Genomic DNA, 17,570 nt, shown 5'->3' on the forward strand with positions numbered 1-17,570 from the left:
TTCTTGATAATACAATCAACTCAAAGAAGAATAAAATACTTGCAAGTGTAATTCAATCATCTGCACATGTTCCAGCCAGAAAAACAGAACTGAACTCAAAAAATCTTCAATAGTATAATTTATTTCTCTCCAATTCTACAGCTGGGAACAACTCTATTATTTTCCTTGTAGATTGAGGATAGTGTCAAAGAGAACATATATAGTCAATTATAATTGCACTAATAGGATTGATCGGAATCTGGGTAAACTTTACACTGAAGAATTATACTAATTTTATAAATAAATAAATATATGAATTGTAGTGAGAACACGAGAATCCCATTACAATCTAATGAATGAAATACATCCTATTACCTATAAGCATTTGAATGGAGAGAGCTTAATTACAGTGCATTCTTTAAACACAGCCTAAGATTTCACAGTTGAGACTGGTGCTTAGGAAGCCATAGGTCAGACCTTAAGAGCGTTGATATGGTGGAGAAAAAAAGATCCACCTGCTACTTGGCGTAGATTCATGTTGTTATCTTCATAATTCTAGGCATCAATGTGCTTCTTCGCCGCTAGCAAAAGCACCTTTCAGAATTTGCCAACACATCATGTGCCAGGCATGTTATTGCCTGTGCTAGAAAGTATTATGAAGGCACAAACAACTGAAAGTGAGAAGACTGAAATCCAGGCGTTCTCTGTGTACATTTCCATTGCATCAGTGAAGGAAAACCGGGCTCGGTTTTCAGCCCAGTTACGAAGACGATCTGCCTCAGCTGCATACAATGCTCTACCCTGAAACACACAGGATTTTAGAAATTCATGGACTTTCATTTAATTATCTTAGACTTTTGAACAGTCTATCAATCAATTATTAGACTAAGTAAAAAAGATAATGCAGTTTAAGCAAACAAGCTTTGAGCATTATGATCAGTGGGACTCACCTGATCATCAAACCAGCGACCTCTTCGTAACCATGCGGTAACCAAAGCAAGTAAGATTCTGGGAGGGGTCAAGTAATTGATGGCTTTACCCGTTCCCTTGACGACTCGCATCCGTGAGACTAAACTTCGAGCAACGGTTTCAGGAAGCTCACAGATGATGTTGAACATTTGCTTATTTTGTACTGTTGAGCCACTGTACACAAGCCATAAAATGGCCTTAACAAGCAATAATCACATCCTTATCATAATACTACTTTTTCAACTCAAGCAAGTTCCTAATTTTTCAGGAAAGAGGGAGTTTCTGCTCCCTGATAGGTATAGCTTGAGGGGGAAATGATTGGAACTTTTAAAACTAAAAAATTTAGGATCATGACAAGATCAAAAAACAGGAAAAGATTCATATTTCATCATGAAGATGTACCTTAAAAGAAGATCCGTAAGAACCATGCCTGGAGATGCCGTGTGGACTCCTACTTTGGATCGCTTGCATTCCTTCAAAAGTGATCCTTGAAGCTGCCGAAGGCCACATTTTGTAGAACCATATCTAGATATCAAAAGGGTTGGGGGGGGGGGAGTATTATAAGCACCATTAGTAAAAATCATTATTTTTGAAGAACATGCATTTCATGAGTAAATGAAGTAATAAAAAATGACTTCACAATATGACTACTCACACAGCTGTAAGGGGTGTCCTGGAACCTCCAGAGCCTGCGCCATCCATGTTAAATATGTGACCTCCCTTTTCCTGGTTTCTCATAATACGCATAGCTTCTCGAGTGCAAATTATTGATCCAACCAGATTTGTTGAGACAATCTAGAAGCAACCAGAAACAAACAAAAGTTAATATTAAACACATCAAATATTTGTTTAACAAAACAGACAAGAAACTGCTCACTAATATATACCTGTTTGATATCTTCATCACTGAATTGAAGCAATGGCCTAAATCCTTTATTTGTGCCAGCATTGTTTATCTGTTTCAGAGTTTGAATAGAAGGAAAAAGTAAGATATGAGAAGCAGAAACATCGTAAGGGGCACTCCACATGGTACATTGAAGGTACATGGAATGCTGTGACATTCTGACATCTTAATCAAGAGGGAAAATCCTAGTTGTCAGAAAAGAGATGACAAAATTGTTGGTACAGAAAATAGACATCAACCTTCCCTTTTAAGACATATCAACATCTTATCATGTGAATGTTACATCCCGTACCTTAAATATCAATCATAGACACTAAGTTGTAAAACTTATACTAAAAATGAAAGGAAAAAAAATTAGTTCTAATAGTTCATAGAATGAACTAATCCAACACAGATTGCCATGTGAATAAAGATAACACGATCAAGTGTTGCAGATTCCAGGACTGTATGCAATCAGCTTTAACTTGTAGCCATATCCAGAATTGCATCCATACTTACCCAAATGTCAACATGGCCAAACTCATTGACTGTGAAATCAGCCAATCTCTGCACATCATCAGGCTCACAAACATCACAAGCTATGCCTACCACTTTTGCATGAGAAAGCTTTGTTAGAGATGAGCCAACTGCATTGGCAATTCCCTCTTTCAGGTTTTCCTCGAGCTCTTTGATAGTTGCTTGCACAGACTCAGGACTGCCTTCACAAAAATTTGAGATTAGAAAAGGTTATATGAATAAAATGTAGATGAAAGGCATAAAATACTTTGCATTCCATTCTCTATTGAGCCAAATAGTTATCATAATCCATAAGACCACCTGCGAGAGGTAACAACCACGCGGTCTCCAGAAAGAAGGAATTCTCGAGCCAAAGCCTTACCCAATCCTCTTGTACTGCACAAACCAATTCATTTATAAGATTTGAAAAACCATATTATGAGAAACATAAGTGCATAACTTTTGAAATCCTCAAAATAACTAGAGTTGAAACAAAACATGGAAATGGAACAAGACAGTCATAGGATCAAAAATGCAAAGGTGAAGAGACTCATGGTAGAGATGAAAGAGTCATCAGAGAAAGCTACCTCCCAGTGATAACAACATTACGTGGACCAGCACGACAATGTTCCTCCAATACCATGTTAGCACCTATCATTGTTCCAATGATAATTCCTCCAAGCCAGCTATACCATATCAGAGCATCTAACTGACTGTCTCCACCTTCATAAAATTTTCATTTAATTTAACGTGGAAATGCATATAGGAATAGATAGATTTCAATTTTCAATTCCCATTTGTTTTGGCAAAGGGTCTAATAAATACATATATCCTGAACCCTTAATTCGCACATAGTCTAGGGTGAGATGCACTGGTTTATAGCTCATAAATTGTGCAGCTTCCTATAAATTTTATACTATAGATAAATATGCAGAGAAATACACACACATACGTACCTACATAATACTTACATATACTAATATATGTGAGATAAACATATACATATGTAAACTAACCTGACATCTGAAATCCAATGGCAAGAATGACCCCAGTGCTCATCATAGTCACAATATATCTTCCAATTTGAACAGCAATCTAGTTTTCGGCAATAGAAGAAACGAAAGTAAAAAAGAAAGTACTTTAATTAAATGTAAAATAACTTCCCCCAAACATAAAAAAGGAGTAAACTAGGGGGCTTACGTAGTAAAACTGCTTAGATTTAGTGGCTTTCTACTACGAGTGCAAGAGTTCACTTTGGAAAACAACAAACTCTGTAAGCATATATTTTAATACTTTTTCAAGTGACTTAACTTATGAAATGCCAACGAAATAAAGTTGTAACTATGTTACTATTAATTTCAGACTAAATTGAGGGTTCATTCGTGTCACAACTCAAACTAAAGTTGACCTGAATCAAAAGGGGGGAAAAACAAACACAAGTTATTAGAATATTAGTTTAATCTAGACAAAAATAGCAAAGACTTACAGAGGATAGCACCTCCTCCACCTTGGCCACAGCTAGCCGATACTCATCGTCTGATTTTGAGCCAACCTTGAAAGTATTCGACAATATAAAATTCACAGAACTCCAAAACCCATATTCTCTTTTCAATTTCACCACATCTTTCTTCAAATTCCGGCGCTTTTTCTCCTTCAAATCTCCTCCATCCTCAGTCCTAAACGCTTTGCACGGTCTTAGAGAAGCCCCGTCATGGCAAGAACCCCGCCTGAGCGACGACGTTCTACGGTGGTTACTGAAACAGAGATTGCTAAAGCTCTCTGGGGTCAGGCGTAGCTTTACGAGCGTGGTCATGGCTGTTAAAGACGAAATTCGAAAGCAAAAGCATAAACGAAATTCATGGGAAATTAGTGTAGAAGAAGAGGATGCATATATAACGTCGTCATTCTGAAAAAGTTTTGTAATTTTGTGATGGGAAGTAAAATATCAAGGAGCGTGGACCGATTTGCGAGAGATGCAGTAACGTGGCGATGAAGAGAGAAAATCGTGATGACCACACGTTAAAGCAACCCAATCTTTGCAGGATGAATGACACGTGGCGATGTGGGTCTGTGTTCTGTTCTCCCACTTTCTTGCCTTCCCCCCTTGTTTGAGCATTTGTTAGGCACACGACTCGTTTGGATTTAGATTTAATCCTCATCTAATTTCAATAATGTTTTTGTTTGGCAGACGACTGGTTTGGGATTGTTATTAATTTAATCTTCATCTAATTTCATTTATTTGGTATTGGGACCACTTTTAAGCCAAAAAAAAAAAAGATCCACATCTTATTTTGCATTGAATGTTTGAAATAAATCACATTGTTTATATTTTAGGAGAAAAGGGCAAAAATATTTAAAAAATAATCAATTAAAAACATTAATAATATAAAATGAGATAAAATGAACAAGTGGGTATGGAGTTATTTTTTAATACATCTGTAACTAAATTGTTAAATTTCACATTCAAAACTTAGCAATTAACACAGTTGAGTTTTTATATAGTTAAATTCGACTCTAATATTTAGACTTTCAAGCTAACTTAAATGTCTAAATTTTTAAATATTATTTTATTTTATTTAACCTATTTCAATTTTTATTCCAAAAGAAATTAAATTTCTTAATTTTTATCTTATTTTATTATTAATAATAATAATTCAAGCATTCAACAAAGCCTATTTGAATTTATATTGTCTTGGATTTAAAAATTTGTAAACTTTCAAACCCAACTATAATATTTTTCGAATTTATTTAGGTTAGATTGAATTACTAGTTTTAACATGTGATTCATTATCCTCCAGTTTTATATGTTTGGGCCAAACATTATCGTCCTAAGTTTGGTGGTGATGATACTCCAAGAACCTTAAATCATATCTTGGATCATCTGATGCACCTTTGCTATAGTCATTTGGTTTGGTGTTCTTTCTTCACATGTGGACAACATAAATATCCAGGATATAGATATTTCTCAATGGCTCCACGAATCGTTGCTCTTATCTTCTTCGGACAGTTGAATTATTAAAAAAACATCCTTTTTACTGCTCATTGCATTTGGTCCAAGTGAAACGAAGCTGTTCGCACCTTGGCTCCTTCATCTCTCTGCCGTGGACAGTCAAAATATGACTTCGCTTGTTTAGATTTTCCCCCCTCATTTTTTATTTTTAAAATTATTTTTTAAAACAAAACAAAACGATTGGTAGTGACAATTACTGTTAGTTAATGATAATGAATTATGATAGTGGTTGATAATAATTAAAAATATAATTTATAATAATCAAATGTAACGTGTTTTAAAAATAAAAATGAAAATGAAAACAGCTTTAACTTGTTTCTATTTTTTTATTTTTAAAAATAAAAATTAAGAAAATTTTAAAAATATTAAAATTTGAAATACTTATGTCAACAAATAATTTTTTTTATTTAGAGTTTCTCACAGTGTAATCGTGATATATCTATTGTATCACATCATTCAAAAGATTGCAAGTATAAAGATGAAGTAAAAATGCTCCAAAAATTGAAAAAAAGAATGAAGATTTGGAAATTTGAATAGATCAAGCTGGACTTCAGACTTAAATAGATATATTTATTTATCTTTGGCTAAATACTCATGTTTGCCTATCAAAGAGCTTTGACATTTTCCTTCGCCTATGTCTTCTCTCCTTGCACCATGACAGATCAAATTTCATTACCCTTTGCACATGTCAGCTTCTCTTCTCCTTCTGCCTCTCAACAGATTAGAGACTCCTATTTTTTTCCGTTCCAATTCATGTTCCTTATGTAAGAGCTGTTAGATATTCCTGTGACAGTGGAGAGTGGAGACCTTGCTTCTCTCACAGATCAAGTTCCGCTACTGCAAAATTGTTAATATAGGACATCTCATATAAGATAATTATACTCACAATTGTCTTATGTAAGGAGGCAAATTTATAGCCAATGGAACGTTAGAACACATATAGGATAGTTTGTCAAAGAATTGACCTATATGTAAGGACGGTTCTCTTAGAAACCGTCCTATATGTGTTTCTAGAAATTAAAAAATATTTTCTTTAAAAAAAATATTAATAGATAGAGGACGGTTTTAAGTGTGAACTGTCCTCTATGTTCTTATATTATAGAATAGTTATTTTAATGAGTCTGCTATTAAATTCTTAACCCCTAATTTCAATTTTCAAATAGAGTTGTAGAACCTAGAAACCTCTCACATGCTCATCTTTCTCCAGCACTCAAAATCCCACAAGCTCAGAATCTTTGCTCCATTACTCAATTAAATCCCAAAACCAAAATCCCATTACTCCATGCACTACATCAAAGCTCAGAATCTCAAAATGTCTGCTCAATCTTCAAGCTTCATCATCATCAGCTCCTCTCTCTCCCTATGTAATTTCGCCAAGCGTTCATCAGACTCTCCTAGGTTTCTTTTGGTCTTTAGTTTCTCTAATTGTATGGACGACTTCTAATGATTCTTCTATTGGTTTCATTTTTATGTTTGATTTATGATATTTTCTACCTTCTAATTTCTTCCATTGTTTCTAATTTTAATTCCTAATTTTTTTGCCCTTCAGCCCTTTATGATTTTAATCATTTCTACTTATTTAAAAATTAAAGTGTTTGTATTTTTGTATGAGGAGATTTGTTATTTGTTCATTTAATTGTTGGAATTTTGCTGTCAAATTTAAATTCAATGGTTAAATGCATGGTTGTATTGAATTGTTGAATGAGCAATTATATGGTTACATTGTGAGGCTTTGGAAAGACTTAACTAGGTTTAATTTTGGAATTGAATCTTGGTTAGGCACCTATTAGCAAGGGTATGAGATTGGCTTTTTATTTTTGTAAGTAATAAATTATCACATTACTTCATGCACTTTCTAATTTCTAGTTCTAGTGGTTCTAAAGCAACAATTATTGGTGTGGGGAAAATTGATTTGAAGTGATACAATTTTGGTAACCAACTTGAGCCCTCTTTCATGAAAAAGCTAAAAATCAAATCTACAAGATGCCAAAAAGATAGAAATTGCTCTTGAGATGCACGTGGACTCTAAAGTCCTTGAAGGCAAGTCAAATAACTTGGAGCTATTAAGCTTACTTGGCACTAGTTCTTTGATCTTGCTCCTTTTTTTTTTTTTTTGATTATGGATGATATTTTTGTTGTTGTTGCTTTATTATTGTTATTGTTGATGGTGATTAAGATTGGGTTGAAATTACATTGCACATGGATGAATTTAAGCATAAAGAGAGGGCCAAATTCCAAGAAAAGTCTCAATTTTAAGCTATTATGCTGCCAAATTTTTGTTTTGTTAGTACCCTTAAATGAAAATTCATATTAGATGTTTTTGAGAGTGGCTTATGAGTAATGCATTGTTGTATTGGCAGCTAATTTGTTTATTATCTTGCATTTATGATAATTGAGCTACTATTCATCATATCTCTTTTAACAATTTGTGATAGATCGGGATGATTATGGATAAAGAATGGATGTATATAGATCGACGATTGAGGGAATATTTAGAGAGGGTAAGCCACTTTATTAAGGTTGGTATATAAGGAAGACATTGAGAGCATTGTATTGAAGAGATGGCCAATGCAGTTGAAGCAAAACTCAATGATTATCCTCAAATACTTGAAAGGTTGAGAAGTGATGTAGGAAGGGCATTGTACACTAGTGCTAAGGAACACAGTCAAAGTTAATCACAATGTTGAAATTATACTAGTTGAAAGTGGAAGGTGGGTGGAGTGCTATGAGCATCATAAGCTAGTTTATATCATTGATCCTATTTTATCGAGTTGATCAATTGTGTTATTATCAAATAAAGAATTTGGAGAGGTCATCAATCCGTCAAATACTACAATTGAGGATGATCCATTTGAAGGAATGACACTTGAATGTTATGTCATCGAAAATGACACCAATTATATTAGAAATGTTCACAAAGATGATATTCAAATTTTAAAAATGGAAAAAAGAATAAAAGACAAGATTAAGAAATTAAACCAAGCTGCTAAGTTTAAAAAGGTTTAGAAGGAGACAAGGAAAAGAAAAAGACTAACTTAAACATGTATTGGTTATTTATGCTATTTGTGTTTCAATTAGTTAATTTTATTTTGTGACTTGTATGTTTTAGTTATTTGTGTTTCAATCAATTAATATTGTATGTGACTTGTGTGACAGGTAAATGACTCTAAAAATAACTCTAAAGAGACATAAAGTTTCTTTTGCTACCACTAATCTTATTGACCCCACTCTTACTACCACTGCTTTAGTTGACACAGCTCTCACTGCCATAACTCTTATTGGCATGAAGCACATTGACCTGTTGAATAATCGTCACAATGTCACTTCCAATCCTAACAATGAGGGTGTAACAACTAGGAAAATTAATCATAATTAGTTAACTTAATTAGTGTGATTAGTGAGTTAATGAGGTGTATGGCTAGAAGGGCCTAATTGATGTAATTTATTATAATTTTAGCCTTAGAGATGGGTCCAGATGATGTCGGCTACTAGGGTATGGAAAGAGGAAGAAAAAAAAATGAAGGAATACCCTTTGTGCCACATGTGGCGACATGTGGTCAATTAACCATGACATATAAAGGTAGATTTAAATGCATCAGTCTCTTTATGCCATGTGCCATGCAGAACGCAGTGTGCGCTGTGATGTATGGTCAAAAATTTGATTTATCATATGCAATTCTGCATGTGAAAAAACAGAGAAGAGGAAGGAGAAAACCTGAAGAACATGGTTGAGCTTTGCTAGGGCACGAACATTATAACCCTTGAGGATAGATTGAAGCTTTCCAACACCTAAAGTAAGCAATTTATACCCTCTTCTTCCTCTCTCCCTTATTTATGAAGGTTTAAGTTAGGGCTTAAGTTGGAATATTGATTTTTAGTTCATGGGAGTTATGAATCTAATCCTATTGATTAAAATGGATATAATGAGAGTTTTTTAGGGTAGTAGAACACAACATTAATGATTTTTATAGTGGTTGGTGCATGGGAGTAATAAATGTTTGAAATTAAAATAAATATGGTTGTTGAAAGTGTTGGTGGACCATTAATGGTAGTTTAAAGACTTATTAGTGGTAATGTGAGTCAATGAAATCTAATAAACCTATTGAGTATGAATGGGTAGTGACTTATAAGATTGATAAAATAAATATGTGGAGTTTGGTATTAGTAAATCCTCAACAATGAGATAATGATGGTATCCTTGTATTATGAATGTAGTGAGATTCACTTTGGCACCATTCAAGCTTGTGAGAAGCTTTGAAAGTTGGTATTATGAGGGATAAATCTTTAACCTCTCAAATATTTGAGGTAATCGAGGAAAATTAAACTTTGTATAGTTGAATATTAATTAATTATTTGTTAAAAATGGGCTGTTAGTATTAGGGAAAATCGAATTACTTAAGTGAACGAGTTAACATTGGCCTAGTAACTCTTTACAAGTGAAAGGCTAGGTTAATCCGTGAAGGACGTAGCCACATGATAGCCACCAATGTCGTGTCGGAGGTAACAAAAGGGTATAAAGTTAACATTTGATCATGCATGTAAATTCAGTGACATGATTGTTAATATTATGATTCGGCATGTGTTGGTAGTATTGTAACCCTGTATTGTGCATTGTGACTTAAAATAAATATATGTGTTTTTGAGCTCGATCACATGGTTGTTAATATTGTGATCTAAGGCCAAGTTCCTCACACGTGTTGTTTTTGTGCTTGCCTATTTACATCTATTTAATATTGATATGTAATTGTATAGATTAGGTGAAACTTATTTACTGAGTGGTTATACTTATTCCTCAATTCTCAATATTTTCAGGGCCTAGATCATTGAATCCAATTTGGGGAAAACACTTTGAGGCGTAGGATTGTGGTGAGATTCTACTTTCATGCCTCTTTACTTTAATTTGTGCATTAATATTGTACAATTGCCAACTAGGATCACATGCCATTGTTTTGTACTACTTGCATTACTATAGCATACAACATGTATATTTTGTGTCCTAGGTTAGTGACTTTTGGTTGAAAGCTAGTGAATAGGGCCAAAATATTTGTGCAAGTATAAACATGTATTTTGAAAGAATTGAAATGAAAAGGATGGTTTTGTGCATGATGTTCATCCCCCTTGTGTTTTGTGAAAATTAGGGTTGAGTAGTGATTTTGAGAAATATGTGTTTTTGGTTATGTTTGGTGTATTGCACGGGTCTGCTAGAGTCTATTCAGTATGGTCGGAGAGTCAATGTAGGCTTTTGGAACTTTTGGTATAGTTGGGACACCAAAATTGTGTGTTTTATGTGAAAAGTGGTAAAAATGAGTTTTAGTGTCTAACTTCCTGTAGAATATGAATTTGAGTGCGGAACTTATGGCATTAGTTAGAGCTAGAAGAAAGCTCCGTGTAGACATCGAAACCACCTCAATTGGATGGTGGATGAAGATTTAGGATGTGTCGAAAGTTCACTCCACTGTTGTCAAATGACAGTAGCTGTTGTTGTCAAATTTATGCAATGTGCTACAACACATGTTTCCTCACGTCGTGGCACATAGTACAAAGGAGGGTGTGCCAAGGTGCATATGTCTTAAGTCGCGATGCATGTCACGTTTTTTGCACACAATTTAGTTTTGAGTTTTAAAACTCAATGTTTTGGGTCTCATATGATTTTTCAAGTTTTCGCATTGTTTTAAACTCTAATTTGAGCATAATAAGTGTTGATTGAGATTTGAAATGTTAAATTTGGGATTCTATTGTAAATGATTTGAGAATTTTTCTTTGTTATGTAATTTTATAATTTTGTTAATCTTTTAAGGTTTAATCCCTTAATTACCTTAATTATGAAGTTTAATGTGGTTAAGTAAGAGAAACCTTATAGAAGGTCCTTATATTGTTCCTATTGGCATGGATGAGAAAGAGAAGGCTCAAATGTCTAAAACAATTAAGGAAGGTTTGATGATGATGGAGACAGTATCTAGAAAGAGGTTGGCTGGATTTAAGTATTTCCCTGAATGGAATCCCAAGGGTCAACCAATAAAGAAGAACAAGTATAAATTTAGTAGTAATATCGTTGTAGTGACTCAATCACAGCTTGGCCTATCATTAATGACTGGTGTGACGTTGATAAAGCAATGAGAGAGTCAATATGAGAACTGATTAAGGTAAAATTAAAATTCTTAATTAATTGATTATGTTGTTGAATGTGGCATTTCATATTACTTATGCCTTGATTGTGTTATTGAACAGGCAGCATTTCATATTGATCATGATGCTACTTACAAGAAATATGTCTTTCATTTGACAATTAAGTCATATCAACAGTTTTAGTACTACATAGGAATGAAATATATCACGTTAGCTGAAAGAATTAGTGGTTCTTGTGCCACTGAGAGCAATTGTTAGACAAGATCAGTGGGATGCATTTGTTGCCAAGCATCTTAACAAGGAGTTTTAAGCACTGAGCTAGTAGAATAGGAATTTAAGGGTTAAAAATAATGATATGCCATTCCTAGGATCCTACATAGGCTATTCAAGCATTAAGCAGAAAAGGTGTGTGTATATATATGCATATATTAAATTTAATAGTTTTTATTATATTAAATGGTACACAAATCTTTTTTGTTACTAGATTCTTGTTGCACTGATTCATTGTATAGCTCATAATATTAGGCACATGAGAGACTTTAGTGTCGTGTGCTAGGCTTTTCATTCTAGCTCGAAGAGATAAAAAGAGCACAATCACTTCACATGTTTGGGAACTTGCTAAAAAAATTATAAGTATAATATTTAAATAATTTAAATATTTTAATTTACTATTTCCTTACTTAAAAAACCTATATATTTTTTAAAGAGTACCCTCTCAGAGGAAGTCTTTAGAGTTGAACTTTCGAAGAATGAGGATATCTTGGAGAAGGCATTAGGCAATAAGGATCACCTCGATCGTGTTAAAGGTGTCGACATGAGCATCACTATAAAGCAAATTGTGGAAAAAAAAGAAGGCTCCAAAAAAGGATATCAATACTGAGCTTGAGGCATTGAAAGTGTAAGGTCTCTCTTACAAAACTTTGTTTAACTCCAAATTATGGCAATCAAGGGATTAACCCCCAAAAGATTACCAAATTATAAAATTTCATAAAAAAAAAGATTTCTTAAAACTTTTACAATGGAATTTCAAATTCAACATTTCAAATCTCAAATAATATTTAATAAGCTCAAATCAGAGTTTTGAAAGTAATACGGAAGCTTGAAAATTAATTAGGACCTAAAACAATGAGTTTTAAGACTCAAAATAAATATTTATGCAGAAAATGACACATGTGGCATGGCTCGTGACATGTACGCTGCGGCTTGTCTTCTATGTGCTATGCGCCACAGTGCATTGCACAAATTTGACAGCATCAGTTCTATCATTTGACAGCACAAGGAGTGAACTTTCGACACATCTCAAATCTCTGTTCGACGTTTGATTGAGGTGGTTTCAGTATCTACACAGAGCTTTCTCCTAGCTCTAGCTAGTGGCACCAATTTCACACTCAAATTCTTTTTCTATAAAAAGTTTAGACACCAAAACCTATTTTGACCACTTTTTTATAAAATTTTTCAAATTGGTGTCCCAATTTAACCACACGTGCCAAATAGCTCACATTGACCTTCTAATCACACTCAATAGACTTTAACAAACCTATGCAATGCATCACACACAACTAAAAACATATTTATTATAAAATCATCACTCAACCTCGATTTTCTCAAAACATAAAGGGGGAGCAAAGTTGCACAAATGCATTAATTTCATCCCAAATCTTTCAAAATACATATGTCTCTACTTGCACAAGTATTTTTTGCTCTATCCATGGGCTTACAACCAAAATTCACTAACTCAAGGCACAAAATCATGTAAGTAGTGCATAAATCATGTCAAATGATCCTAATTGACAATTGCATTAACAAATACACATGAAAACAACAAAAAGAGGCATAAAGAGGATTACTCAAAAATCCTAAGCCTCTGTGTATTTTTCCCGATTCGGATTCAATAAATTAGGTCTTGAAAATATTGAGAATTGAGGGTGAGTACAACTACTCAGTAACCAAGTTTCTCCTAACCTATACAGTTTTATATCAATTCTAAATAGATGCAATTAGAAAAATACATAGATATCTCAAATAAACACTTGGCCATGGTTCGTAAGACTAATAATCATGTGACCAAGACTATAACACGTAACATCATATTTTATGAAGCATAGCACAAGGTCACAATAATAACAATTATACGCCCCTAACACGTGCCAAACCATAAAACTAACAACTGTGTGGCTGGTCTTATATGCATGATCATATGTCAATCTTATACCATCCTGTTATCTCTAAAATGAAACTGGTGGCTATCACGCGACTACATCCTTCATAGACTAACCCAACCTTTCACTTGTGAGGAGCTACCAAGCTAGGGTGAACTCACTCACTTATGTAATCTGATTACCCCTAATACTAATAACCAAGGGGTGTCGTACCCCTAATCTAGCCTCCTCACGAACCAATGGAGATTAGTTAGATTCGAGTCCCTCATAGAACAAGTGGGATAATTTTGAATCAACTATGAAACAAGGGCTACCTCCTAATTCTAATGGTCGGTGCCAATGTAAGTTTCCAATTCCAATGGTCACTGCCAGTACCATATGGATTTAAACCAATCTACTCCTCTTCTTAGGCAAACTCCCGCCAATGATCATGCTATACACATTTCTCACATAATATGCATTTTAAACAATCAATTCATAGCACATAAACTCACACATGCTCAAATACTCTACAAACTCCACATTTCTCATCACAATGATCCACCCACCACAACAAACCAAAATCAAGTTCACACATCACAAAGGTGGCATAATTGAGATTTTCCTTTCCAAAACCATTTTGTAATTCAAATACATTACTAATATGCATCATTAACTTAAATCATAAATCACATTTCACAAACATAATTAACATTCAACAATAAAGGTTAAATTTCTTCCGGTTACCTTAAATTTTTAAGAGGTTAAAGGTTTACCCCTCACAATATCAGCTTTCAAAGTTTCTTTCAAGCTTGAATGGTGACAAAATGAATCACACTACAATCATAGCACAATATTACCATCATTGTCTCAATCTTGAGAATTTATTAACACATAGCTCCACACATACTATTCTATCAACCCAAAATTCACTACCCATTCATAGCAAATGGGCTCTTTAAGTTTCATTAATACACATTATCATTAATAATATTTCAAATCATTATTAATGCACATAAACCTCTCCCAACTATCATATTTATGTTAATTTTTGGATATTAAATGTTCCCATAGACTAACCACTTCAAAAATTATTAATTCGATGTTCCAATACCTTAAACAACTCTCATTATACCTATTTCAGTCAATGAAATTAGACCCATACCCCTATGGATTGAATTTCAACCTTTCAACTTAAACCTTACTATAAGTCATCATAAATGAGGGAGAGAAAGGAAAAATAAGGCTTATATTATTTACCTTGGGTGTTTGGGAGCTTTAATTTGTTCACTAATATGCTCTAACTACAAGCCCTAGTAGAGATAAAGTTGTGGTCTTCAATTTTCTCTCCCTCTTCTCTGTTTTTCTTGCGCTGTTATGAATATGATATATCAGATTTTTGGCCGTGTGCCATGCCGCACGCTGCCCTTCACTGTGACATATGACACAAAGGAGCCCGTTACATTCAAATATGTCTCTATGTGTTGCGGCGGACTAACCATGCATCATGGCATGTGGCACAGAGAATAAATCTTTATTTTTTCTTCCTATTTCCTTGCCCGGGTAGCCCGCTATCAATTCAAACCTACTTCTAAGGCTAAAATCACCATAATTACACCAAGTTAAGCCCTTCTAGCCACACATTTCATTAACTCACTAATTAAAATAATTGGATTAACTAATCACAGTTAATTTTTTTGGATGTTACAAAAAGTATGAGTAGTACAACATGAAGAAGTTATAGCAATAATGATGAAGAACCATTAACTTTGAAAGTTAACCTTGAAGACTGTCCATGTTAAAAAAGATAGCTACATTGTGCTTCAGCCTTCTCCTCATCACCTCCCTAAGGTATTTGAATTATTTTACTTTCTTGATTATAATTAACAATTATTATTTTGTTATTAACTTACACTTCTTTATGTTTAGGGTGAGGCTGAGTGTACATTCTAGACAGATAGCCTAGGTAGACATAGAGTTGCGATGAGAAAAATGTACAATATCCATGGGCAACAGGTTCACTATGAGACCGTGCTTGAGGGTTATGTGAAAGAGTTGATTATTAAGCCTAATAATGTCAATTACAAGATGCTTAAATAAAACTATGAGTTAAAAATTATAGAAGATACAGTTGGCTCTTATATTGTGTGGCCCAAGCATCTTGTTTGGTTGGGAATAGAAGAAACTCCACCATAGGTATGCCATTAATTTACACTCTATTAATTCAAATTCTAATAATTGATATTAATTGGTACCTAGTCCAAAGGGAATGAGCCCCTCAACAATCAGATCAACTATCGAAGACCAAGAAATAACCACCCTTAAAGCCAATGCCAGTGGATGTTCCTCCTCCTTTGCCAAAGACAAATCAAAACATGCTAGCAAAGTATGCGATATTGGCCAAGAACACAATGGCATAGTTCGTACTGTTGAATGACAACATGTATCAAAAAGAGGTTGGTGAGATCATTAACTTTGACATTGTCAATATCGTCCTGATGTATAATGAGGTCGTCCACAAATCAGTCAATAAATATATAAGGTACTTAATTACCCTTCCTATTCATATTTCTAGCTATTGTTTTTATTCATATTTACTTCTGCCAATTTCTTCATCCAGGTACTTATACGATAACTTCATCATCCTTGGCAACTTGGGATTGAGGTTTGTGTTTGTCAATCCCTATGAGTTCCTAAGTTTTAAAGCTGGTCAGAAGGACAAGTGTTTACAATAGCAATCACAAACACTGACTATGTACTTCAAGGAAAGATCAACTTCGAAGAGATGTTTTTGATTCCTTCTCTGAATGAGTGATTTACTTGGTTTTCTAATGCCTTGATTGCAATTTATTGTCTTTTTCAAATTCTAATTGCAACACATATCATCCAATTCTCCTAAAGGATACTAGATGCTTATCGTGATTGAGTTAACAAATCCTAAAGCTTTAAAGGTGTACTATTTATATTCAACTCCTCATGATGGGGATCCAACTAACCGATTGGATATGATGAAGCTATTCAATATATAAGTACATTTAGTAACTAATATTTTATTTGTTTTCAAAATTCTACCTTTATAACATTTTTGTCTTCCTTATATTAAGGCTATTGTACTATATCATATCGATGCAAATCTTTTGAATAATAGGTTCTTCAAGGAATATAAGGATGACATTGAATAGAATGCAATAAGGGTATGTTTAAATTATCACTAATTACTCAATTGTTTTCATTTTTTATATCAATAACATATATATATATATATATATATCATTTTCTTCATATAGTGCCCTTGACAAATTGGCAACAATCATGATTGCGACTACTATGTGATGATGTGCGCTAAAGACATCATCACTCACGGGTAGCCTACAATCCCTCTTACCATATCTATCATTTTGTATAAATTATTTTCTATATTGTAATGAATATTAATTGTCATCAACTAACTTCATTGTCATGTATGTTGTAATATTATCCAAATTATGCTACACCTCATTTCGAGGATACCCATATTAATGAATCCCTTGAAGATTGGAGTAGAATATGCATATAAAAAGTGGGTCACATCCAATACCCAATATATAGTTAGTTTAGGAATAGATTAGTTTAGTTGTCAATATATAGTTTAAATATTTTAGGGATTGGTATTCTAGTTCAAATTAATTGATTTATATAATTGAATTTTAAATATAATAATTTTAATGTAATTAAATTGTAAACATTATAATTTTGAATTGAGTAGTGTAGATATGATTTTTTGGGTTGCTCTAGAATATTTTTGAACATATCTATTTTTGTATTGCAACCTATTTAAAAAAAAACTGGCTTTATAGGATGGTTATACATATAACCATCTTATAAGATCTCTTTAGTTTCAGATTTGGTCTAAATTTGAAACTTTATATAGAACAGTTATTTAACAATTATCCTATATTATCTTCAATAT

General features: G+C 33.5%; 1 protein-coding gene across 2 annotated transcripts; it reads right to left on the reverse strand.

The window, feature by feature from the left end:
* Positions 1–268: 268 nt before the first annotated feature.
* On the reverse strand, positions 269–4,310 carry LOC129292100 (probable chlorophyll(ide) b reductase NYC1, chloroplastic). Of its 2 annotated transcripts, XM_054929621.1 has the most exons (10): positions 3,834–4,306; positions 3,364–3,442; positions 2,935–3,070; positions 2,669–2,743; positions 2,351–2,546; positions 1,836–1,904; positions 1,604–1,743; positions 1,351–1,473; positions 930–1,122; positions 269–780 (listed from the first exon to the last, which is right to left on the reverse strand). In XM_054929621.1, the coding sequence occupies exons 1-10, from the start codon at positions 4,158–4,160 to the stop codon at positions 595–597; spliced, it is 1,524 nt and encodes a 507-aa protein (XP_054785596.1). In that variant the 5' UTR covers positions 4,161–4,306; the 3' UTR covers positions 269–594. The 2 variants fall into 2 exon arrangements, with proteins under 2 accessions (XP_054785596.1, XP_054785597.1); XM_054929622.1 differs by lacking the exon at positions 2,935–3,070 and having other exon boundaries at positions 2,351–2,550; positions 3,834–4,310.
* Between the last annotated feature and the right edge of the window lie 13,260 nt (positions 4,311–17,570).

The sequence above is a fragment of the Prosopis cineraria genome, unplaced genomic scaffold (assembly GCF_029017545.1).
Source record: "Prosopis cineraria cultivar Desert tree isolate PC_DT_omini unplaced genomic scaffold, ASM2901754v1 PC14, whole genome shotgun sequence".
NCBI lineage: Eukaryota > Viridiplantae > Streptophyta > Magnoliopsida > Fabales > Fabaceae > Prosopis > Prosopis cineraria.

Bases quoted from the DNA above. Each gene is read 5' to 3' on its own strand.
- LOC129292100 (XM_054929621.1), bottom strand. From the start codon at position 4,160: ATGACCACGCTCGTAAAGCTACGCCTGACCCCAGAGAGCTTTAGCAAT. The intron at 1,744-1,835 runs GTATATATTAGT...GGTTGCTTCTAG, and splicing joins GTGATGAAGATATCAAACAG to ATTGTCTCAACAAATCTGGT. The intron at 1,474-1,603 runs GTGAGTAGTCAT...TTTGATATCTAG, and splicing joins AGGACACCCCTTACAGCTGT to ATATGGTTCTACAAAATGTG.